The following is a 25,742-nucleotide window of genomic DNA, read 5'->3' on the forward strand; positions in this document are numbered from 1 at the left end:
AAAATCTAATTTGAGAAGATTGCCAAACTAACTCTCAGCATGACAATGTACTGTTGGCTGCTTGCTGTCTAGAGCGACACTAAAACACTGAACTTATTGAATATTGAAGTATCGCTTAGCAACAATACTTCTCCGACGCACCCAAAAACACGGCGGCAACGGCGCCAATACAACCGGTGTGGAACGAGAAAAAACATTAACAGCAATTTACTTTTTATTACCTAGAATAATGTTTTGAAACACATCGAAATTCAAAAACAAAAAGTTGATGGGTCTGAGCCTAGGGGCACGGACGGGATCTTGACATAGGACTGTGATTGTGTGTAGTGATTGCATTTGAATTGAGATTTTTCATTGTTCAAAATCTGTATTTTTTTCTTTTTTGACACATCAAATGAAAAAACCGTTTCCTGTATGAACTTGTATCCTTCAACGGGTTAGATGAGATAACGTGGTAGAATCCCGAATCACATTCGGTACAAAAATGAACACACAAATACCATTAAAGCTATTCCTACTCTTTTCTTCTGTTTATTCAATTATACAGAAGAAAACAAAGAGTCATCATGTATCATTTTTAAACACGAGTCTAAATAGTTAAGATCTACATTAATATAAGCCTGAGTCAAATAAATATATGACTATATAGATATATAGAAATATATAGAAATATATAATATATAGAAATATAATATGGATAAAAATAGCATTTTCTCCTTCGTCGCCACGTTGTCAGGGATATTGTTTGTAATAACTTTATAGTCCGGTGATGCACATTGAGTATTCTATGGCCATGAGTGCTCTCTTGTGAAGTTCGTGTAGCTGCTGTAGTGGACTGATCTCATTGGGTGCTAAGTTCTGCTTATGTATAGGAAATGGAAAGGAGAATGGGCAAGTGCATTCGAGGAAGTGAAGCGGGCTTCTAAGGAAGACGTATTTTGGGAACATAATATTAAAATCACGACTAATCAAGCTATCATAATCTGATACGCGTGAGTCTACCCTTCGATCTCCTAAATCAGCAGCCAGTTAAATTGATTAATTGCATTTTTTTACATAACCAAACAACAAGCTGGATATTACGACATCCTGGACCACAATTACATAAGTTGTTGGTAGCAAGACCTACACGATAAAAACGTGAATTGAGCGCGAATTGATTGGGCAACATACAATACCATAACTGATAAATACCTATTATCGGTAAATAAATAATAATTCATTATACCCATCAACTCACATTGTGAGCTAACGCCCGAATTTAGACAGAGAGATTCCTCGTTGCGTCGGGGAGGAAAGCGAATGGTAGTGCAATCGACAAAATTAGTGGGTTATATCTATGATATAACCGCAAGGTTCACGTGGAACTACCTTAGCTGAGCAATCATTCGTTTGTATTGATTAAATTCTTGATTGAATGAAACAGTTTCCAAATTCAATTGAGTTCAATATATTTGCTCTGTGAGTGAAAAAAATGAACAAATGCCGTGTAAAGTCAATTCATTTATTGTGATTGATTGTTCTTCGTTACAAGTAAATTTAATGACGGACCTTTTACGTTTGGTATGATGACTAGAACAAAATATATGTACGGAAGAATTATCAAACGTTTGATGAACCAGCCTAAGGCTGAAAATCTTTCCAATAAAGACAAAAAAAAATTATCAAACGATTATTTTATTTTACATTTCCCTCTGAAGTTTACATCACAAAAGTGTACATACTTCTCGAATCTCGAATTTGCTTGAAACTGGGAAGTTCATTCGCTTCTAGTGTCTGCACGATTTTCCCAGGTTCCTAAGTTTAGAAGATCATGTTAGGACAGACATATTCCACTCTGCACAAAGGCAAGCGAGGACAAAAGTACTCGCAGTTTGCATTTATTTGCAGAGCCGATTTCCCCAGAAACCTCGGTTTTGAAGTCTGTGTTAGGGAAACACATTTCAATCGGAACAAAAATACCTCCGATTTGTATGAATTCGCAATGCCGATTTCCCCACGCTTCATGGATTTGAAGTCTGTGTTAGGGAAACACATTCCAGTCGGAACAAAAATACCCCCGACTTGCATGAATTTGAAATACCGATTTCTCCAGGCACCTTGGTTTAGAAATCTCTATTAGGGAACACATTTCGGTGGGAACAAAAGCTCCCCCTACTTTCGTGTGTTCTTTTTCTTCTTTTTGGCTTTAAGAGGGTTTAAACTTTTCAGTTCACTCGCCTCTAGGCTCTTTCGTGTGCTTGCAATGCCGATTTCGCTGCTTGGTTTTAAAGTCTGTGTTAGGGAACATTTTTCGATGAGAACAAAAGTCCCCCTACTTTCATGTATTTGCAATGCCGATTTCCCCAAGGCTGCTTGGTTTTGATGGCTGTGTTAGGGAAACCGTAAATCGGGCCAATCAAAACGATGCAGTTAGGGCGTTTAGATAACGCCTAATATTTTACAGTTATTCAATTGTTTATCTAATGAAAAACAACATTTTGTTAGTTGCGATAGATGCGTAGAAATATTCCCTATCAAGTGATGCAAACATCTCTCCTATCCAGTACGAAATGTTCGAGCTATAAGCATTCGAAATCTTTCATTTTTTCCTGCATGTTCTGTGTTTAGGTTTTCATTTTACCCTCCATATATTCCGGTTAGACGTAGTCCCACGTCAAAAAAACACACCCATTTTAATCGTCAAATTGTTAACTTTTTGTACTATATTCACTGTTCATGTTTTGAGCAAACGAAATGTTGGATAAATTTCCTGTCTAATGGTATATAACACAACATATGTCGAAATAACTATTTTGAGTAATGAAGCTGAAGATGTTTGAATACTCTTACGTCGAACAATGGTACCTGTGTAATGTGCTATTTATAGATATGATAAACATGTGACATGTACACGATTCAAATTCGGCTCTGTTACAGCTAAAATGCTAATGAGCCTAAAATAAACAAATGGGGAAAAAAAGGTCTCTATAACCAAACAAGAAGAACAACGCAAACTACTTAGTTGTTATTGCAATATGAGATAAAGAAGGTGACGCTCGCACGGCTATGCATTCTGGTTTTCTCTCCCAATTCCATTTCTTTTTTGTAGCCGGACCGAACGGAGCGTTTAGCGAACGAAGTGTGGATGCCAATTTGACACAAATTGTTTACAAATGGTGACTTTGGCCATGGATTTGATAGCGGAGAAATTGAAATGTATGATATGGTGTAGAGAATATTCCACCATATCAAAGAAACCTTATTGTTTGATGAAAGCAGGAGTTTTAATGTCATTTATTGACGAATTGTGGGTATGTTGGAGAAGAAATCGATTTCGCTTTGAGTGTTAGTAATTCAGCTAAAAGAAGTGAATTGGCCAGAAGCCGTTTCTACACCCACAACATATCCCAGACGACTCAGGCCCTTCTCAGGGCTAGAGACGAATGAACTCGAAAGTTCTCTATAATTCAAGTAGAAGAAGAAGAAGAACTGGAGGAAATCCATTTAGTTGTGATTGCGAAGCGACATAAGAATGGTCTCACTAGCTCGCCAAGCACTATGCTCTTCTCTCCTAATCCCATTTCTTTTCTGCCACCGGACCGAACGGAATCGCAGTTTTTGGTAAAAGCAGCAGTTCTATTATCGAATGATCCAAGGGTCTTTTCAAGGCTAGGGACGAGTGTACTGAAAAACTTTGAAATCTCTTTAATACACTAACCTAACCTAGCCATTGAATGCTCACTATCGCCCGATAATTTCAATTGTTGAGGGTTGGAGAGGGAGTATTATTTACGCTGGGTATTCCCGAGGAGGAATCGATTCCTCCTTTGAGCGTTAATAATTCTTCTCCGACTGAAAGAAGTGGTATGATAATCACTATACGCCCTCAGAGCTACATGATCGCTGCGTTTGTGTTGACTAGACGTGCGGTTTGTTTTCGTTTCGAGTATTCATGTTTTTCTGTTGTTTCGGTGATAAAAATCATATCCATTCAATGAGAAAGTGTGCATTATGGACCGAGAAACCTCAATGCGAAGGATATTGTTCTGATAAAGCTAATTGTAATGTCCGGTGATAGTTTCTTCAGTGACATTTTGGTACAGTTCGTTCGGTTGATTTCAATATTCCCGCATTCGTTAACCGCTCGCTTTCGTGTGGGGATGTGTTTTCATCGTTGTGTGTGTAGGGGGGAAAGAAATAAAGCCTAGCACACATCATCAGTGTTATGAGAAAAAGCATATCAGATTGATTGTTTTCATGCGCATAGTTGCTCAGTATGATAAGTTCACCATTATTGAAATATGTTAATGTGCAAAATGTGTGTGAGTGCCAATAGCGCATCGTGTGATTTAAGTTGTGTTACTATCACCACAGCAGTATGTGCTGCTAATCGAGTGTGTAGGTTACTGTCTTTCGTATCTCGAGCGTGAGTGCGACGCTGGTGTGCGTGCATATTTGCGTTGCGCGAAACTGGTGTATATTAGTAGTAACCAAAGTGGTGTAGAATTCACCATAGGTGTGCTAGATTTTTTGCATCAAACAACAATTTTGCGAATTGAATTATTTTCATTGGATAAATTAGACAAGAAGTTCCTGCTACGAAGAAACCGTGCGTGCCCGTTAATTCTTTAATTTATTTCTTTATTTTTTTTTTAATTCTATAAAGAGTACGCACGATGATTAACAGAATATATCGCCGAATTAATTGGTTTTAGAGGAGTTCTCTCGGTTACCTTCTGAAGATTCCCACAGTTAACACACCTCCATCACGATTGGATTTATATAAAAATACGTGCTATAAATAATAGAATATTCAGATGCCGCAATAAATTTTACAGGTTTTCCTTTTCAGGATACCTAAAGATAATCTACGCAGTAGTGACACATGAGATATTCGGATTTTCGTTTCGTCGAGTGTTCAATAATTCGTGTTTAGGAAATCACATCACTTACCTCAGTGAATCCTGATTTTTACCCTCCCTATTAACAATTGTCCCTCCCATGATAAACGCTAGGGAACCACGCTATAGAGGCGACCCTTCTGGCCTTCGGGCGGCGAATATCATACTAACATTCCTTCCCTTCCCCTGGTGACTGTAAGGACGTGGCCGGCGTCGTTATTGACCATTTAAAGCTCGAATCACCGAAAATTGCACAACGAGAATGATTTGCTAGTCCCAAGCGTCATTCTGTGTGTTCTTTGTGCAATTTGGTTGGTTCAGGTCAATCACGGAGAGCAACTACGAATTGTACAGTCTACCCAAGCTCAAGCTTAAGCTCAAGCATGTTCTGTGTTTAGGTTTTCATTTTACCCCCAATATATTCCGGTTAGACGTAGTCCCGGTGTCAAAACCATAACTAAAGGTTTAAAAAGGTGAGCTTACAAGGCAGCGGCAAACAGTGTTTTTGAGGTTAACGAGCAGTGCCACCAATTTTAAAACTATTTCAATAGTTTATTTTTTATCAAAGATAAAAATGTGTTCTTCCTCATGTAAGGATAATGTTGTCTGAAGTTTGAGCCGATTCCGTGCCTAGTTCCCATGGCGTTAGAAAGGGTTAAGCAATAACGACAATCATTTTTAGGATGTAGCAATTAAAACATAGTGGAAGGATGAGCTTAGGAAGTGCACTCCTGAAAATCTATTCATCATTATCAAATAAATTCAATAATTTCATTACCCAGATTGGCGCATTACGTATGAGTAACAACCTATTATGATTATGTATATCTGCGACTAAATTGAAGTACAGGTCGGACTCGATTAACAAGAGACTCGATTATCCGGAGCATTTTATTTTTGATTTTCGGAAATTTTGAATAATTTGTATATTAATTCCATATTGAATAGCTAATATGCGTATCAGATGAAAGGGCTAGACTAGTAGAATACAGTTATTGAGAAAAATGCAAATCCAAGATGGCGGCCACTACAAAAAGGCGGGTTTCATAATTTCTCAGAACCCCATCAATATGGGTATCAAATGAAAGGGCTTGACTAGTAGAACACAGTTATTTATGAAAAATAAAATCCAAAATAGCCGCCACTACAAGATGGCGCCATATACATTTTTTTTCACAACCCCATCAATATGGGTATCAAATGAAAGAGCATGACTAGTAGAATACGGTTATTTATGAAAAATACAAACCCAAGATGGCTGCCACTACAAAATGGCGGACTGTATGTTTTCTCAAAACTTCATTAATATGGGTATCAAATGAAAGGGCTTGACTAGAAGGTCACAGCAGATCATGCAAAAACCAAATCCAAGATGGTCGCAATCACAAAATAGCAAATTACTTCATGAAGCGGTTTTATTTAGCTTGAACTGTTTGTATGTATGTTTGTATGTCTGTATGGTTGTCCCATATTAATAGAAATTTGACCAATGGGAAACTGACTAAATTTATAAAACACCTTTTTCTCTTCTGTCATTTTAAAACTGTTTATCTTGAAAAATCCAATTTGGCCGCCTCTATAAAATAGCTGATTCCATATCATCTCAAAAGGTGTAATTGTGAGAGATATGTCTATCAATCGAACGAACTTGACTTGGAGAACACACTATGTATTTTCTGCAATTCACTCAATATCGGTAGCAAATGAAATAATTTGACTGATAGAATACAGTACAATGGTTTTATTGTAGAGAAATTATTCTAATGAAACAGATAATGTACTAAAAATTATAAAAGAAAATGAGTAAAAAACCTTTTTAAGTTAAACGGTTTATTTGCGATTAAACATAATAATGTACTAAAAGCTAGAAAATAATTAGACAAGTAGCAGTTAACAGTTATTACACCTTCTCCTTCATTAGTCTAGGGCATTATCCGCAATTAGCGACTTCATGATATGTCCCTCGATTTTATTTTAGTCTTATAAATGCCCTAGACTAATGAAGGAGAGGTGTGATAACTGCTAACTGCTACTTGCTTAATTATTTTCTAGCTTTTAGTACATTATTATGTTTAATCACAATTAAACCGTTTAATTTAAAAAGGTTTTTTTACTTATTTTATTTTATGACTCGATTATCCGGAGTGAAAAAAAAAATCAATACGCCGGATAATCGAGTCCAACCTGTAATACTCGTACGTTGCAAAAAATATCCAAAATAATGTTCAATCTTCAAAGAACCTAAATGCATGGCATGTGTTAAATTTGTTTGTTGTATCCCCTGTTATCAATAGGCCTGATTCAAAAGCTGAGTTCAGAATCCACTGCATTTAGGCATCGCACTTACTGCGTGAATCATCGAACTTGAACAACTGTTGTCAGTGCCTCATTCACGGAAATGGATTCTTAATGTTTCGCTTTTCTCTCTGCTCCGTTCAATGCACTATTCAAGTCGAAACAATTTAACCCCCACAATGCCGTGAAGACCCACTTCGTATCGCGCACCCGAACCCGTTTCATTTAACGAGTGATACACATCCCGTCTAGAAACGCTCTCTTCCTTCCGGTGGTGTCGCGTCATTTAGCAGCCCGTTTTTTCCCGCCGAAAGACAATGAAGTGTTTTAATTTCGCTCCTTGTGTAGATTCCTCGGATGCCAAGCCGGCGCCCGCACTCTGCATACCCCCTCGGGGCGCCCTGGCATTGGTTTTGTCTTTCACCCTTCAACTCGCGCGAAAAATAATTATTATTCCCCGATGCTCTCCCGGCCGGTGCTAAGGCAGGAGGCAGGAAAAACTCCCCTGTGCCGCGTAATATAACATCTAAAGTATAATCGATATCACCGCGTGTGCCATTCCCCGCGGGGAACTTGCTGTTCTTGTCCCTGTTGTTATTGTTGGGCCGACTTTAACAACAATTCGCATACAGAGAAAACTCAAAACTGGCTTTTTCTTAAAGTCGTTCGCTTGTTTTCTCCCAACCCTTCAGCAGCACCAATTCGGAAGGTGGTCGGGGGATGCTGCGTGTTGCTTGGTGACGGCTCGTTAGCACCGCAAGCCGTGAAAATCCCGCGCTCCCTTCGGTGGAGGATGAGGAGGAAGAGGAGGGGTGGCACCCGAAAAATGTAACATTAATCACAATCCTTTAGGACAGAGTGAAAATTGAAATAAATGACGGTGTTTATTTCTTGAAATATGTTCGCAGCATTAGCTCCTCGCTAAGCCCCTGAATCTTTCCCTCGGCGCAAAAAGACAGGGAAGCCGGAAACCCAAGAAGAGCCGGTCTCCGTCTGTTCCTCCAGAAATCCCGTCAAAACGTTTTACAATTTGGTGCCTCAATTTGTACAAACTCTTCAAGAGTCGGTGAGCGAGTTCGCGAAGGGGGAAAAACTTTTTCGTTTAGCTGCTATTAGTGTTGCTCTGGTGTATTCTGGGGAGCGGCGCATAATCCCAGATAATCTTTCACATTTGCTGCGATGTCTTTATCGACACCGACACCGGGTTGGTTGTGGGGAGGGGTTGTAGGAGTTCGTTACCTGGCAACTTGAAGGGCAGCGTTCCCATTAGCGGATCCGGTCCGAACCGCTGTGGCCCGAAAGCGAACGGATGGAAGCCCTGGTGCCGGATTTTGGAGCGTGGTTCCCGCGGTCCATCCACCGTCACTTTGATCGCCTTCGTGTATGTCGCTATCTGGATCGGAACCGTCGATATCATTATCGTCAGCGTGAAGCTCTTGCCTGGAACGAAGAAAACACGAAAAATCTCATTAGAAGACAATGGTGTCAGTCATAAAAAACCGTAAAACAAACTTCTTCCGCGTTCCCCCCCCACCCGGCTCCAGTATTGGCCCTATTTTCTCTCGCTAGCGAATCGATTAAAATTCCTCCGCGAGAGCTCCCTCCTCGGAGCGCGAGGTTTATCACTTTTTATGACGCTGCCTGCTGCCACCCTCGCCTCGCTTCCCGCTTTTATTTTTAATTTTCAACAAGCAGTGAACATTCGCGCTAACAAGATTACTCCCGCATACGATGCCATTGATCCCAATTTCCAGTGATTTTCGATGCTGTTAAACCAATATCGTCCCCCGCGGCGGTGGCGGCTGCTGCGGCATATCGGGAAAATTGTCGAACGGAGCGAGCGAAACATTTTTTTTTTCTCTCATATAAAACAGCTCACGAAAACAATGGGAAAGGAGTGATTGGAAAACACACCATAAGAAGCGCAAGGAGGCAATTCCGGTGACGACAGCACACAGGATACCCGGGAAGAGCGAACCAACAACAACAAGAGAAAAAAAACAAACCAAATTGAATTAGTATAAGCTTAACTTATTGACGATGCCGAAGCTGAACGGAATAATAAACGCAATAAATAAATGAAGACTAGGGAGCGGGGCAGGGGACGAATAAAACGTCAACAACAACATGAACAAGGAAACGCGAGCGCGTGGTGACCTCCTGCGAGGCGGGAGCGTGGAAGCGAAGCCGGAAGCCAACGGTGCGGTGGTGGTGAAAATCGACCGGAAGATCGGCTCACAATAGTGGCAGCGAGAAAAAAAATCATCGCGGCATCGCTCCAAGGCATCAATTTTAATACGATTCGTTACGCTTTCCGCCTAACTGGCCCCGATGACTAGACAACACAATCGGTCCGCTTCTTTCCGTCGTGTTTTTTGGTCCCCCACCAGGCAGAGGCACGTTGTCAGCGCCAGGACATTCCGAAGGATGTTGGGTGATGTGACAATGGGAGATACTTGGCTGGTTCGTTCGGCGGAGAGAAGAATGGATTACCGAGTGGGAATTGCGATAAGGAGATTTGATGATTTTTTTTTTTGTGTTGTGATCTGCAGTGCAGTGCAGTTAGATAGAAACTTGGAGCAGTGACCTGATGGGATCTTGGATGCTCCTATTTGTCGAAGGGCAGTACGATTTATAAAATAAATATTAATTGTTGCATCGCTATTCCAAAATGAACTAAGAAGTTAGAGAGGAGACGGTTCAAAGACCTACCTTAATAGAGAGCTCTTATTACTCATAAATAGACAATCCGCCCTATATATAATCGCGCATGTATGAAAAAAAAGAGAATTCTTCGTCCCATTCGCTTTTTTCGAAGTATAAAAATTCAACTGTATTTAACAAAACCATATAATTTTAATTATGGTTATGAATTTCCTAAAGTATAAACACACTTTCAAAGTAAATATTTTTTTGGATTTTTTTTTTTTGGAAAATCATAGCTTTTGAACAACTGAACCGATTCAGATGAAAGACATATCAAATTAAAGCCAATGATCTAGTTACATTTGCGGAAAATTTGGATTTTTGTTTCGGTAATTATTGATTGTGTTAGTCTTTCATAGTTTTCTCGGTTAAATATAGTTTTTTTAAATATTTTTTCTTGAAAGCTTTTTACATAACATATCCAAAAATCAAAGATGTATCTTTTTTCGTTGTTGAGTTATGATTTTTCAAATTTAACTCGTTTTCAGTCTTCGTTCAATACTCCTATGCTACTAGAATCCCTTTTTTCCCATTGACTCATTGTCTTCAATTTTATATGTCGATTACCTGATTCGGTCCAGCAGTTCAAAAGTTATGAATTTTTGAAAAAGTCATTTTTTGGAAGTAAAGGCAAAAAATTATTGTTCGGACCATCGGTTGACTTTGAAAAATAATAACTTAAGGGCGAAAAAATCACATCTCTGATTTTTGGATATGCAGGTCGGACTCGATTATATACAAACTCGATTATAAACAGATTCGATTCGATTATATACAATTTTGGACTCGATTATATACAGTTTGGAAAAAAATATTTTTTTTTAATCTTTCAAATATGGCTTATTTCATGAAGAAATATAACCTAACCTTCATGAAGAAATGTAACGTTTAGGTGAAGTTTAAGTGGCTATTACATGTAGAGTGGGGTAAAAATCGTGATTTTTGAAGATTTTGCTTAAATTTTCACCAGGAATTCTTTATATCGATATTGCAGCCAAATTAAGAAAGATAGAAGTTGTGCGTCAAAGAACAAATTGAAAAGCGGTTGAAAAACTTCAATTTAATTGATAGAAACAATCTATTTTAGTATAAGTTTTTAGGATTAAATTAATAATAATACATTGAAAATTATTAACTTTTAAGTGTTTCACTTCCAAAATGTTATCAAAATTCACTAATTTAGTTGTTCCACTACTATATCCTGTACTAAATTTTCTCACCTTTCAAATGAAAGAATCAGAATCGTCTACGGTAGCGTACTTTTTAATGTAGAGCCAGTTTGAGGCAACAGAGTCCGGAACAAAAAAAAAGTTCTATAACTCTGTCATTGTTGAAATTCGAACATATGCGTAGAAGGATTTTTTCATCAAATATGAACATCTATCACTTCCTGGGAGAATTTGTATAAATTATTTTTTTCATGTGAGAAAGGTGTTTTCTGACTTTAATGGGATGAATCAAAAATCAAATTCTTCTTTTATTTTCAAAAAACAAAAAATACATGCAAAACAAACAAATAAAAAAAATATTTTTGACTCGATTATATACAGTGAAAAGAAATCAAAACTGTATATAATCGAGTCCGCGCTGTATTATGTAAAAAAAAATTTCAGCTCTCGAGAAAAAATATTTCAAAAAAATAGCACCCTCCTGTCCAAAGCCATGAAAACAACAAAAACACAATACAATCAATATTTACGAAAACAAAATCAAAATTTTTAGCAAGTGTAATATTTTTCCAAAAAGTACTATCTAATTGCCTTTAAAATAATATGTCGATCATCTGAATCGGTTCATTATTTCAAGAATGATGAATTTTTGAAAAAGGTGGAAATGGGCACCCTAACGAAGTTTGTGTTTCATTTCCACATTAAAGGGTGTGTCACATCAAATTGCATCACGAAAAAACGCTGTAGAAATTTAATTATTAGGAATTATATCTTCAGCTTTCGCTTCTAATCAGATAAGAGTGTATAGATCACGTTGGCCATGCTTCACTGTCAATTTTTCGTAAATTTGGAAAAATGTCGTCGAACAAAAAAGAGCGTCGTGAATTAATCCTGTGCACTCATTTCAAGAATCCGGAGTTGTCACATCGGGACATCGGTAAGAAGCTGGGAATCGTCCAATCAACGGTCAGCAGAGTACTAAAATGATACTTCGAGAACCTAACCATCGACCGGAAGGTGAAGAACGGCAAAAATGAATGCTCCGTCAGTGAAAAAGATCACAAGCGTGTAGTTAAGCAGTTTAGACGTGATCCGAGAAGTTCGGTCCGGGATGTCGCCAATAAACTGAATTTGCCAAGTTCATTCGTCCAGCGGACCAAGCAGCGGGAGGCCCTGCGTACATACAAGGTTCAGAAGGCTCCTAACCGCGACGAAAGGCAAAACATGGTGGGGAAGACGCGAGCCCGGAAGCTGTACACCGAAATGCTGACGAAGCCGCATTGCCTGGTAATGGACGACGAAAACTACGTCAAAGCGGACTTTCGTCAGCTGCCGGGCCTGTTGTTCTTCTCCGCAGAGGACAAATTCAGCGTTCCGGAGGAGATTCCCAAGCAGAAACTATCCAAGTTTGCCAAAAAGTACATGGTGTGGCAAGCGATCTGCTCTTGCGGAAAGCGGAGCGCCCCCTTCGTGATGACCGACACGGTAAACGGGCAGGTTTACCTTAAGGAGTGCCTACAGAAGCGCTTACTACCACTATTGAAGCAGCACGAGGGCCCGACCATCTTCTGGCCGGATCTCGCTTCGTGTCACTATTCAAAGGACGTGTTGGAGTGGTACGAAGCCAACGGGGTCACCTTCGTGCCAAAGGAAATGAACCCGCCCAACGCGCCGGAGCTTCGCCCAATAGAGAAATATTGTGCGATTAAGAAGCAGGCCCTCCGGAAGAACCCAAAAGTTGTCAAATCGGAGGCGGACTTCAAGAGAAAATGGATTTGTGTTCAAAAAAAACTACAACCTGACGTTGTACAGAACCTTATGGACGGGGTAAAGAGGAAGGTGCGAGCATACGGGCTTGGGCTCGAAGTATGAAAAAAAGAAAATGCCAAAAGTTGTTTAATAGTTTTTATGTTACTGTCTAAAATTTTCAAAAGGATCGGTCTACTGGGCGAATTTCTACAGCGTTCCCTGCAGACCCTGAATTCTTCTTCCCAGTCTCCTCCACCTCCAGGGAATTATTTTTATGCTTCAACCGTAAATGATTTAGCATATCCGATGAATTTCGACGAAACACCATGATAGAAAACATCAACACTACGACATTGCGATTCTCTCTAGCTTCGTCATTCGTTGTTCGTCATCGTTTAGCGTATCGTATAAGTTGGTACGAAGGGGACGTATATCACTTTTTCACCACCTTCGGTCTGAGACACCGACGCGCGTAAAGGAGTAACTTTTTTGGACAAGTGACTTTTTTCCTATTTTAGAATATTGTTCAATGAAATGTATAAATTAATGTCAGTGGAGTGGAATATTTATTAAATATAATGCATAATATCATTTTCGGACTATTCTTATTTGATTTGAGTCCTTTTGTCACCGGATTGAACGGATTCATATATTATTCGTCGTTAGATTCATACGTGCAAAAGTAAAGTACAAATGTTTGACACTCGTATAGTTGTTCACTAAATATAATGGTCACGCATACACACACTTGTGAAATAATTGCACTTGCGGAAGAATTGTAAACTGTAGATTATAAATTAATCGGTGGGTTATGGTTATTTTTACCGTTACAGCTTCGAGTTTTTTTTTCTATAATATATGAGCTGACCAAGAAATTCCTAGAAATCCTTTTATATCATCTTTTTATGCCACATCAAAAACAGGCATTAAGTTTTTGTTAACCAAGAACACAGAAACAAAGAATATTAGATATAGGAAAACTTGAAATTCCAGAAAACTTACAATCGAACAATTAACCGACGTCTCTAATTGCTAAACGCGGGAAAAATACCTCCATCACCGACCGACATCGAAAGTCGATTTATTCTCTTGAGCTGAAACATATAATAAGATAGAGTATATTACAAACCTAACTTTAACCGTAAAAGACTTACCTTTCAACTTTTCAATGCCCTTATTCCCACCAAAACAATTCCACACACAAAGAGCGAAAAAAAGATATTGCAAAATATTGCAGATTGTTTACATACAAAATCCAAGATGGCTGAAAGGCCTTTCTCATAAGTCGCGCTACCGTATTGTATCTATCGTGGGTGGGACTAGATTCGCCCGAATTTTTTAGTAATAAATGAATCAACTGCGCCAATTAAACGTCTGCTGTTCATTTAGCGGGAGACGAGAGCAAAGTAGAAACGACACGAAACAACGTTATAGCAAGAGAGTGGATCAGCCACTCACTTCGGTCATTACAATGGAAAATTGAAAATCCCATGACGAGTGTCATAATATCTCAGTTGCGAGAGAGTCAGAACAACTTCTAATCATCAGCTGTACGTAGCTTGCATTCACGATGAACCTTGCCTAGCAGAAGCATTGCTTCGAGAGTGCATGGAGCAGGGATTTCTCTTTCATATTGCTTTCATGAGATCTTGGCAGCTTACCGTTCCAAGAATTCTCTCTGTGTACATACGAAGAATAAATGAGTGTCGTCTGCTGACCGATTCCGATTATAGGGATAAAGCTATTCCACGCCAAATCGGCCAAAAAATACAAAAAACAGCACCGAACAGCCCGACCCTTTCCGATTTATTTTTGAACTCGGTACTTATGATGAAAGCTAACCATAATCACAATTTTCATTATAATATGATCAATTTAAATTACGATGTAGAAAAATCAATTAGTCATTTATGAAAAATAACATTTAGAATACTGTAATACACTGTTAAAAAATCTTTCTTAATTTTTATATTAAAAACTGTTATATCTCAAAACACTTCCCCTTCGATATTTTTTGTATATTTCGATTGGAATGCCCTACTAATTTAACAAAGTTTGATGGACAGTGGTGCCGGACCGTGCCGTGAAATGTTTGAAAATGATTTTAATTAGTTTAAATTGGTTATATCTCGAGAACGGTTGAATCGTATGTAGATTCTTTTATTTATATTTATTTTCTTAAATGGTGACGATTTCACAAAGTATTGAAATTTCATAGATTTTAAAAAATTTATATCTCTATTTTCAGAAGTCTAATACGACACCACTATGCGTCAAATTTTGTTAAATTAGAAGAACTTTCCAATCAAAATATACAAAAAAAAAATAGAAGGAGGGGGGAGGCGTCGATTTTTAATAGTTTTTAATATAAAATTCAATTTCTGACAATTTTTTTTTTTTTATTATAGACGCTTCAACCCAACGGGTCATTCGCGTCTAAACCAATTTCTGACTATGACTTTTTAACAGTGTATTCCACCCCTTCGTGTCCACCGGATATAGCCGATCCGGCATTTACAACATCTACTCACTTTTGGAGAAAGGCGAGAGTGTCGAGAGCGTCGTGTGTTCAAATTGACATTTTTACACAGAAGCATCAGTTGAAGCCGACCGTGTCTGAGCAGCAGGCAATAACCCAGAGAAAGCGGCTGAATATGTTGGTGAAAAACGTCTTTCCGGAAAAGCACAACATCATGGTCGGAATGGTTGACGAGACCCACTTGATGCTGAACGGTAATGAATGACAGGGGGCTACGTACTTAATATCCCTCATCAAGGAGGTTAGCGATGTCAAATACATCTCCACGCCAAGTTCTCGAAAAAGGTTCTCTTTTTTGACAAACGATCAGCCAGAAGGGAATGTCCAAGCCGCTGTTCTTTTCTTCGGGGCAAGTTCTGCCTTCATCGATAAGTATCGCGCGAAGGAAGATGTGGTCTTTCGACCGTATCTAGCCTCGGGCCATTATGTCAAGAGATCATTGAAGGAAATGGACTGATAAGTAGCGGAGCTGAATGAAAACAAGTTTGGTAAGAAAGCATTTTTTAAATCCAATTCTCTATTACATTTTCACCAGCGTTTGAGGTGTGAAACAATTGGACCGATAGTGGATAGTGACTAGGACTGTATGACCCAACACGACTCGATTGGCCGCGCCTGAGGTACGTTAGAAGGATTGTTTTCCTCACGTACAAACGGTATGTTATAGGCGGCTAACCAATCCAGAGTGGCCGTTGCCGGCCAGAACACAATATCTTCATCCATATGGAGCATTTCTATAAAAGCAACCATTTTTGACAAAAAGTTCTTCGTGTAGACACATCCGATTTGGAATGCGGTCCAAGCATCCGAAAGATGCGCTCTCGTAGAAAACTCTGTTCCGTGAACTTCATCGTAAACAAACGAAAACACACTTATCACGAACAACGCCCACAAAGAGGAAAACAGAACCACACACAACTATTTGTCTCTCACGCGCTCACACGGAGGAACTGCGCCCATCATACGCTATCGCTATTGCTATCGTACTTAGCTTCCACCACTCGATGACCTCTTCGCATGCACCCATCATGCGTTCGCTCGTAAGGAATCACCAAAACACATATGGGCAAAAACTTTTGCACCTTTTGTGGCCGAGCCCACGAAAGAGTTGAAAACCAAGCTGTACGGAGCGTAGAAGCATTTTGGAGAAGGCTTAATAAACGTAGGATCGAGGGTAATTTGTTCCATTGAATTATCTTTTGTAGTTTTGTTTTCATCGCCATCCGTCGCCATAATCCATTTTTAAAGGGTGTGTCACATCAAATTGCATCACGGAAAAAACGCTGTAGAAATTCGCCCAGTAGACCGATCCTTTTGAAAATTTTAGACAGTAAAATAAAAACTATTAAACAACTTTTGGCATTTTCTTTTTAATCATACTTCGAGCCCAAGCCCGTATGCTCGCACCTTCCTCTTTACCCCGTCCATAAGGTTCTGTACAACGTCAGGTTGTAGTTTTTTTTTTTACAGAAATCCATTTTCTCTTGAAGTCCGCCTCCGATTGAACAACTTTTGGGTTCTTCCGGAGGGCCTGCTTCATAATCGCCCAATATCCGGCGCGTTGGGCGGGTTCATTTCCTTTGGCACGAAGGTGACCCCGTTGGCTTCGTACCACTCCAACACGTCCTTTGAATAGTGGCACGAAGTGAGATCCGGCTAGAAGATGGTTGGGCCCTCGTGCTGCTTCAATAGTGGTAGTAAGCGCTTCTGTAGGCACTCCTTAAGGTAAACCTGCCCGTTTACTGTGCCGGTCATCACGAAGGGGGCGCTCCGCTTTCCGCAAGAGCAGATCGCTTGCCACACCATGTACTTTTTGGCAAACTTGGATAGTTTCTGCTTGCGAATCTCCTCCGGAACGCTGAATTTGTCCTCTGCGGAGAAGAACAACAGGCCCGGCAGCTGACGAAAGTCCGCTTTGACGTAGGTTTCGTCGTCCATTACCAGGCAATGCGGCTTCGTCAGCATTTCGGTGTACAGCTTCCGGGCTCGCGTCTTCCCCACCATGTTTTGCCTTTCGTCGCGGTTAGGAGCCTTCTGAACATTGTATGTACGCAGGCCCTCCCGCTGCTTGGTCCGCTGGACGAATGAACTTGACAAATTCAGCTTATTGGCGACATCCCGGACCGAACTTCTTGGATCACGTCTAAACTGCTTAACTACGCGCTTGTGATCTTTTTCACTGACGGAGCATCCATTTTTGCCGTTCTTCACCTTTCGGTCGATGGTTAGGTTCTCGAAGTATCGTTTTAGTACTCTGCTGACCGTGGATTGGACGATTCCCAGCATCTTACCGATGTCCCGATGTGACAACTCCGGATTCTCGAAATGAGTGTACAAGATTAATTCACGACGCTCTTTTTCGTTCGACGACATTTTTCCAAATTTACGAAAAATTGACAGTGAAGCATGGCCAACGTGATCTATACACTCTTATCTGATTATAAAACCAAAGCTGAAGATATAATTCCTAAAAATTAATTTTCTACAGCGTTTTTTCCGTGATGCAATTTGATGTGACACACCCTTTAATACACACATTCATTAGGGCATATTTTCGTGACCGGCCTTTGTGTTTCACATTCGTCTTCTTCGGGGAGTTTTACGGTATGTAGATGATGTCAGTTCTTCACACTAAACCTTTGTTGGCATTTTAGCATGAAGATATGTTCCCTTCAACTTGGCCTCAAGAAATTGAATTTCGAGAGTTCATAGATAACAACACGCGAGCTCAGAATTTTTGGTAATCGTTGCAGAACGTAGTTGCAAAACCTGCGAGCCCGTGTAGAGCTACCTGAAACTTCATCATCCATCCAAGACGTTCGGGGCTTCCGGACTAAAGCAAACACTCTTTTCGGTCTCTGCTGCGCACCAGTTCACCTCGACGAGAAGGCGGTGTTTTCTGAACTGTGAATGAAATCTGAACTGAATTTTAGAGCCATACATTTTGAAGCAAGCGAGAATCTAGAGCTTCCCTGCCCAGCAAACATTAAATCGTTTAACTTGCATATTATTAGTCGTATATAAAGTGGGACTGAATCCCAATCGTATACAATGTCGGTTAAAGTACATTTATATCGCGTATATATGTATATCTCAAATGGAGAACAATAACGACGAGCTATATTATGGCTCTAAAATTTCAGATTGTAGTTTTGTTGCTTTTCGCAAAATATTAGATCCATATCACAGCAGTGGAACTCCATACAATTCACTAACTAAAAAGTGTCCACATTTTCATCGCTTGTTTACGTGAAGAATATAATTTTTTCAGGCACAGTGTGTATGGATTTCTAGCTGTCTTGACGCAAGCTCTTTAATGAAGAATTATTAGATGGGAAGGTTGATATAAACATGTTTATAATTGAATAAGTTTATTCAAATATTAATATTGCAATAAATATTAATAGTGCAATTTTGTCGAAATTTGATAGAGAAATTAAAAAAGGAATGTTTTTTTCAAAATTTTTCTGAGATGGTTATTAAAATGATTCATTATTTACCCACCTAACGCTCCCCCCCCCCTAAATTTGTTATTTTTTCCTGCTTTTCGTGCTTTGACCTATCATTTTGACAATATGTTTTTGAGGTTTAAAATTGCGACAAGATATAAATCTGGTGTGAAAGAGCGAATTGTGGAAAATTAAGTGGCAAATTTTCTAAACTTTATTAAAGTTTTTCTGTAGTATTTAATTTCTGAGTTTGTTTAAATGACCGTTGATCCATAGAAGAATAAGATTTCATTTGATATGTAGATTTTTGAAATCGACTCAATGGTTGAAAAGTTATGACGTTTTGGAAGAAATCTTACTTACTTAATCATAAATAGACCCCAGTGGCATGTGCTGTACACAAAGTTCGTCTCCATTCACATGAATTTTATATTTTTTTTCCAATTCTCAACTTTCAAACTTTTTTTAAGGATCAACATATCATATCTTTCTATTAATCCGCAAACATGCCTAGTAGTTACTTAAAAAACCCAAACTCATAAACGACAAAAAGAGTCTTCGATTGTATATTTTTTATATATTTTTTACAATTTTTCAGTACAAATTCACTTATTGGCGCTTTTTTAGTTGGAGTGCTTTTTAATTGGCGGTTCTTTGCTAGTCTTAGAGTGGTAAACTCAAAAAATGAAAGCACAGTATAAAAGTTTTTAGTTTTGCAGTTTGTTTGAAAAATATTTTAGAAATATATATACAAATATAAAGTGAATTATATCACATCCACTATTCAAGAAAGTTGATAATACTTTTATTTTCTAGCATCAATCCAAATGCAGTAAACCTAATTATTATTATGGCCGCACTAAAAGACATGAAAAACAACAAGGAAAACGCCAACTTTGAAATTTGTGAACTATTGCAGTATTACTTCAGCCATTCCATGCCAAACTGATATAGTGGTTTTCATATTTTCGTGAAAATTGGTAGCTTGTTTTCGTTATGGTAAAACATTGAACCTGTATTTTTTTTTTTTTTTGGTGATTCGATTTTTTTCACTTTTATCCAAAAATGACTTTTATCAAAAAGTCATAACATTCGAACCACTAAGCCGATTCAGATGATCGACACATCAAATTGAAGTTAATTAGCTAGTCTTTTATCAAACTTGCAAGAAATTTGAATTTTGTTTTCGTAATTATTACGTGTATCCATTTTTTATAGTTCACATGGTTTTTTTTGAAAACTGAGGATTTTTCACACATTTACATTTTTTACTCAGAATCAGATGTGTTCTTTTTTTCTTTTATAACTCAAGTTATATTTTTAACCGAGATGATCGATTTATCAAATTAAAGCCAATGAGTTAGAATTTTTAGGAAAAATAATGCACTTGCGAAAAAAATTAATTCTGTTTTCGTGATTAATAATTGTATTTGTTTTTTTTTTTATAGTTTACATGGTTTCGAGACCAAGGGTGCTATATTTTTTATATTTTTTTCCTGAGACCTTCACTTAACACAGTAAAAAATCAGAGGTGTGTTCTTTTTCGTTTTTGAGTTATGATTTTTCAAAGTTAACATGTTTTTAAGCTTCGTTCGATCATCCTATGCGATAATACTATTTATATGCGTATAGAATTCCCCTTTTTGCAAGTGTGAAATTATTGACTTTATTTAACTATGTCGATTATCTGAATCGGTTCAGTAGATCAGTTTTATGAGTCATGAATTTTTAAAAAACGAAATTTTTGGAAAAAAGGACAAAAATGATTTATTTTGGTTAAATTTGAAAAATCATAATTTAAAAACGAAGAAGAACACATTTTGGATGTTATATAAAAAATCCTCAGCTTTCGAGAAAAAATATAAAAAAATATTGCGCCCTTGGACAATGAAAACTATAAAAAAACAAGTACGATCAATAATTAAGGAAACAAAATTATTTTTTCTTGCAAGTATAGTATTTTTTTTAAAAAAAGACTAGCTAACTGGCCAATTTGATATGTTGATCATCTGAATCGGTTTAGTAGTTCAGAAGATATGAGTTTTTGAAGAAAGTTATTTTTGAAAAAAGGGGAAAAACTAGATTTTTCGATCCACCCTAAAATGGAATGGGATCTAACATTTTGCGATAAGGAACAAAACTACTAATTTACACGAAAATCTGAGAATGGAATATATATAACACTAAAAAAATATAGTTTGGTGTTAATTTCCCCGGCAACTAAAAAGCTGATTATTAGAAACTAATTGATGTTAACTTTTCATTACCTTGTAAATTCTAGATACAATACCAACAAAGGGTATTGAAAAAAAAAATTAATTCATTCAGAAATCATATTTTTATGTTGTTTTTTAGGCGTACATACTTTACCTAGTCGTATAATTACTGTATCATTCAATTTATTTCGATGAGAATGCTTTAAAATATTTCAACTGATGCTCTTGCCACATTTTATTTTTTTTTTTATTCAATGTTCAGTTTCTATGGCGAAGCTTCATTCGTAAATTACACATTTGGTGGAATACGACCATAAAGGTTGTTATGAATAGCACAGCAAGTTATGATTACAATACATATGGGTTTATTTTGTTAATGCAAATATTTACGACATTATACATAAACCGATAAAAATGCATTATAATATTTGTCCACAGCACTTTCAGCGTCTATATATATATTTTATTCAATTTTCAGTTCGCAAATTTCTATCCCATTCGACGTGTTTATCATGATGATGTTAACATTAATAACATTATATACGAACCTCCCACCTTATATATGACGTCTACCACCGTTTTAGAAACATCTTAACATTATGTTCAATTTTTAGAGCGTAAACCATCTGTCAATTTTTTCACTGTTTACATTTTCTTGCCACAAATCGTTGCCTCTTTTGACGTAGGACTACGTCTAACCGGAAGATATAGGGGGTGAAATGGAAATCTAGGCACTGAACAAGTAGGAAAAAATGCAAGATTTGGAACGCTTATAACTCGAGCATTTCTCAATAGATCGCAAAGGTTTTTGCATCAATTGATAGGAAATATATCTACGCATCTATCATAACGAATAACATTTCATTTTTCTTGAGATAAATAATTGAATAATTGTGAAATATCAAGCATTGTCAAAATGCACTATGTGCCCATTTTTGATTGGTCCATTTTGTGCTCCTCAAATCGTACCGACCAAAACGGGCAACCAGAGCAGCAGCGAAATAGAATGAAGCACGATTGGAAAGGAAAAAGAAAAAACTGAACGAAACATTGGTCGCAGTCTCACACATGCGTAATTCTCGAGCCAGCCAGTCAGCTTAAAAATCCCCGCTCCGCTGCCGTAACGATCATTCTCATTCAAACCGTACACCACATCAGTTCGCATCACAACACATCAACAAACCAACCCAAGCAGCCATGTCTGGACATGGTAAAGGAGGAAAAGTGAAGGGAAAGGCAAAATCCCGCTCGAACCGTGTTGATCTGGAGTTCCCCGCAAGGGTAGCTAGGCCGAGCGCGTTAGTACCAGTGCACCAGTCCACCTAGCCGGCGTTATATAGTTTCGGCCGCCGAAGTGATCGAGTTAGCTGGTAAAGCTGCTCGCGACGATAAGAAAACCCGCATTCAGAACAGAACACATTCGATTCTGTGGACATCAAGACAACAGGCAGTTGCAGCGAGTGGCGAGTGGCAAACGCAATCGCAAAACGGCATCAGGTAGCAGAAGAAAAAAGTTTGTCCTTTATACACACTGCTTTGGTGGCAAATCTAGAACAAGGCGTCATCGAGGGCGTTCGAAATGGTTTTTTTCAAAACCACGAGTACTAAGTTTTCTAAATTGGAACCATTCCATAAAACAAGGCGCTTTTCAGGGCCATTAAACCTTTCAAAAAAGAGTTTAGGAAATACAGTTCAATGCTTTCTAAAACATTATCCAAAATAATAATAAAACACAAATTGATTTTTTCATAATTTGTTTGCCAGGATCTGATGAGTATGTGAATTTGGTAGTTGTTCTGAGCTTATTGATAGTTGGGGACTTTCCTGATTATTCAATTTTCACCAATTCTTAAATTGTTTCCAGATTGAAAGTACAGTAATTTACAATTAGTTCGACATTAAGCTAATTGGACGGACATGTAATGCGACTTATTTAGTTGGACATTTTTGTACACATAGAGATCCAAATTATGACCCCACATTGAAAGTCGACACTGTACCACTGTCATCACAAATGTTCAATTACAGGTTAAAATCGCCTCCAATGCGACACTGAGTGGCGCGTCAGCACGTCGCATTGAATGTAATTTACTGTACAACATGTCACAAAGCTGTATGGGAAGAAATTTTCCAATTTTGAAAGCTATGGCGAGTGGCAACAAATCGCTAAACAGGAAGGTTTAGCCGAACAAGATGGGGATATCGAGTGACAACAAAACAATAAACTCTTTGATTGAAGATAATTTTGTGATCCTGAAAAGGACCCTTTTTAGCCTGCATGTGAATCCAACGAGCGAACAAATCGTAATGAATGTATTTTTTTGCCATCGCTCCCTTTTAACGCTCATTCGTTCGTCTCGTTGGACTCGCCCCTCTGGCTGAGTCTGCCGATTTGTCTCTATCCTGTGAGTGTGTACCGCTAGAGTATAAAACACGCGGACCCCAAAAAAATATCTTATTTTCTTTCAAACCGTAAACCCGTGTGGTTGTACGGCATCGGCATCGTGGACGTAACAAAGGAGGACAAGTTAAGGGAAAGGCAAAGTCTCACTCGAACCGTGCAGGTCTCCAGTTCCCTGTTGGTCGCATTCACTGATTGCTCCGCAAGGGTAACTAGACCGAACGGATTGGTGCCGGAGCACCAGTATACTTAACAGCGATTATAGAGTTTCGGCCGTCGGAGTGCTCGAGTTGGCTTGCAAAGCTGCTCACGACAATCAGAAAACCCGCATCAAGAACAGAGCAACTTCGGTTCGGCGCTCATCAAGGCAACAATTAGTTTCAGTGAGTGGCAAAGTGTTTCTCCGGCACGTCGCATTAAATGTAATTTACTGAACAATATGTCACAAGCTGGATGGGAAGAAATTTTCCAACTGTGAAAGCTGTGGCGAGTGGCAAACGCAATAGCTAAACAGGAAGGTTTAACCGAACAAGATGGGAATATCGAGTGATAACAAAAAAACAACACCAAAGGTTCTTTTCAGAACCATCAACATATTCATAAAGAGTAAACAGTAAACTAATCCATTTTTCAGGTAGATAGGTAGGTATTCACGTAGGAGAAGAAAATAAAACAATATATTTAAAATATATATTTAACAAAAGCTGTCCCCTTTGTATAGTCCTACGTCACTCCGGTTATGTCCCCGACATTACCCATCCGTCTTTTTTTCTCTCATGTTCCACTTCTCTGCTCTGCCCATATTCTCTTATTCTTTCATTGTCCTGGCCCATTTTTTAGGGTGGTCCGAAAAAATTAATTTTATCCTCTTTTTCCAAAAAAAACTTTTGAACTTGAAAGCTGAGGTTTTTCGTATAATATATTCAAAATCAGAAATGCAATTGTTTCGTTTTTATGTTATAATTTTTCAAAGTTGTTTTGGTTGCGCAGGTAGCTTCATGGATAATATAACAGATGAACTAATTCTATCCCGAAACTGCCATGTGCATAGTTACAAACCATGTGATTATTTTATCAAAATATTGAATCTAATCAATATTAATATCGTTATGAAGTTCCTTATAGTCCGAGAAAGATGTATTACCTAAAATCAATCTAGTTAATTTATGGGAATTTATGGGACCGCCGGTTTTGATGGTATGTCGGCGGCGGACTCGGATGGCGTCGCCTTGATTCCTTGTCCTCGTTAAATGGGGACTTCACCGCACACGAACGCACACGAAAAAACAGGAAGTGGGTTATATCTATGGTATAACCGCAAGGGTGACGTAGGACTATCGTTGATTTAGAGATCATTTGTATGAAGTTGAATCTGAATTCATTCTGAATGAATGAATATTTGGAGAACTTCGAAAACGAGAGCGTTACGTTGGAGGCACAAGGTTTTATGCATCCAATATTGGATACGGAAATATCCTACTGATGGGGAAGAATAATCTTCAGAAGCTATCCTGTTGATTGCGATTGATTGAATATATTTTGAAAATTCCCAAAGGAACTGGCAGATTATTTTCAGTAACGATTAGATATTTCCACATTTTCCTCGATACTGGAAGCCCACCAGTGGTTAATGCTAATTCGATAACCACCTGTTAATAGCACTTGATTGAAACATATTTGGTCACAGTGTTACATGGATAGAAAACATTCAATTAAACTCTTTCACATGAATATATTTTGAAAATTCCCAGAGGAACTGGCAGATTATTTTCAGTAACGATTAGTTATTTCCACATTTTCCTCGATACTGGAAGCCCACCAGTGGTTAATGCCAACTCGATAACCACCTGTTAATAGCACTTGATTAAAACATATTTGGTCACAGTGTTACATGGATAGAAAACATTCAATTAAATTCATTCACATGAATATATTTTGAAAATTCCCAAAGGAACTGGCAGATTATTTTCAGTAACGATTAGATATTTCCACATTTTCCTCGATACTGGAAGCCCACCAGTGGTTAATGCCAACTCGATAACCACCTGTTAATAGCACTTGGTTGAAACATATTTGGTCACAGTGTAACATGGATAGAAAACATTCAATTAAACTCTTTCACATGAATATATTTTGAAAATTCCCAAAGGAACTGGCAGATTATTTTCCAGCAATGATTAGATCTTTCCGGAACTTTCTCGATGCTGAATGGCATCCTAACGGAAAGAGTTCTGCGCGTGTATGTGTCGATCCTTCGCCGTCCACCTCCTCCAGCACGTTAGGCAACGATGTTGTCTTGTCGATGTCCTCACGAAAAATGAATGTGTCTCACCAC

At 38.3% G+C, this 25,742-nt stretch overlaps 1 protein-coding gene across 7 annotated transcripts in view; it reads right to left on the bottom strand.

The window, feature by feature from the left end:
* Positions 1 to 25,742, bottom strand: part of LOC129762457 (runt-related transcription factor 1) — a 167,873-nt gene that overhangs the window by 50,435 nt on the left and 91,696 nt on the right. For all 7 annotated transcript variants that reach the window (XM_055760719.1, XM_055760715.1, XM_055760714.1 and 4 more), the window contains one exon: positions 8,418 to 8,618. In XM_055760719.1, coding sequence (XP_055616694.1) covers positions 8,418 to 8,618 — 201 coding nt within the window. The remainder of the gene's footprint in view (positions 1 to 8,417; positions 8,619 to 25,742) is intronic.

This window comes from Toxorhynchites rutilus, chromosome 1, assembly GCF_029784135.1.
Source record: "Toxorhynchites rutilus septentrionalis strain SRP chromosome 1, ASM2978413v1, whole genome shotgun sequence".
Classification (NCBI taxonomy): Eukaryota; Metazoa; Arthropoda; class Insecta; order Diptera; family Culicidae; genus Toxorhynchites; species Toxorhynchites rutilus.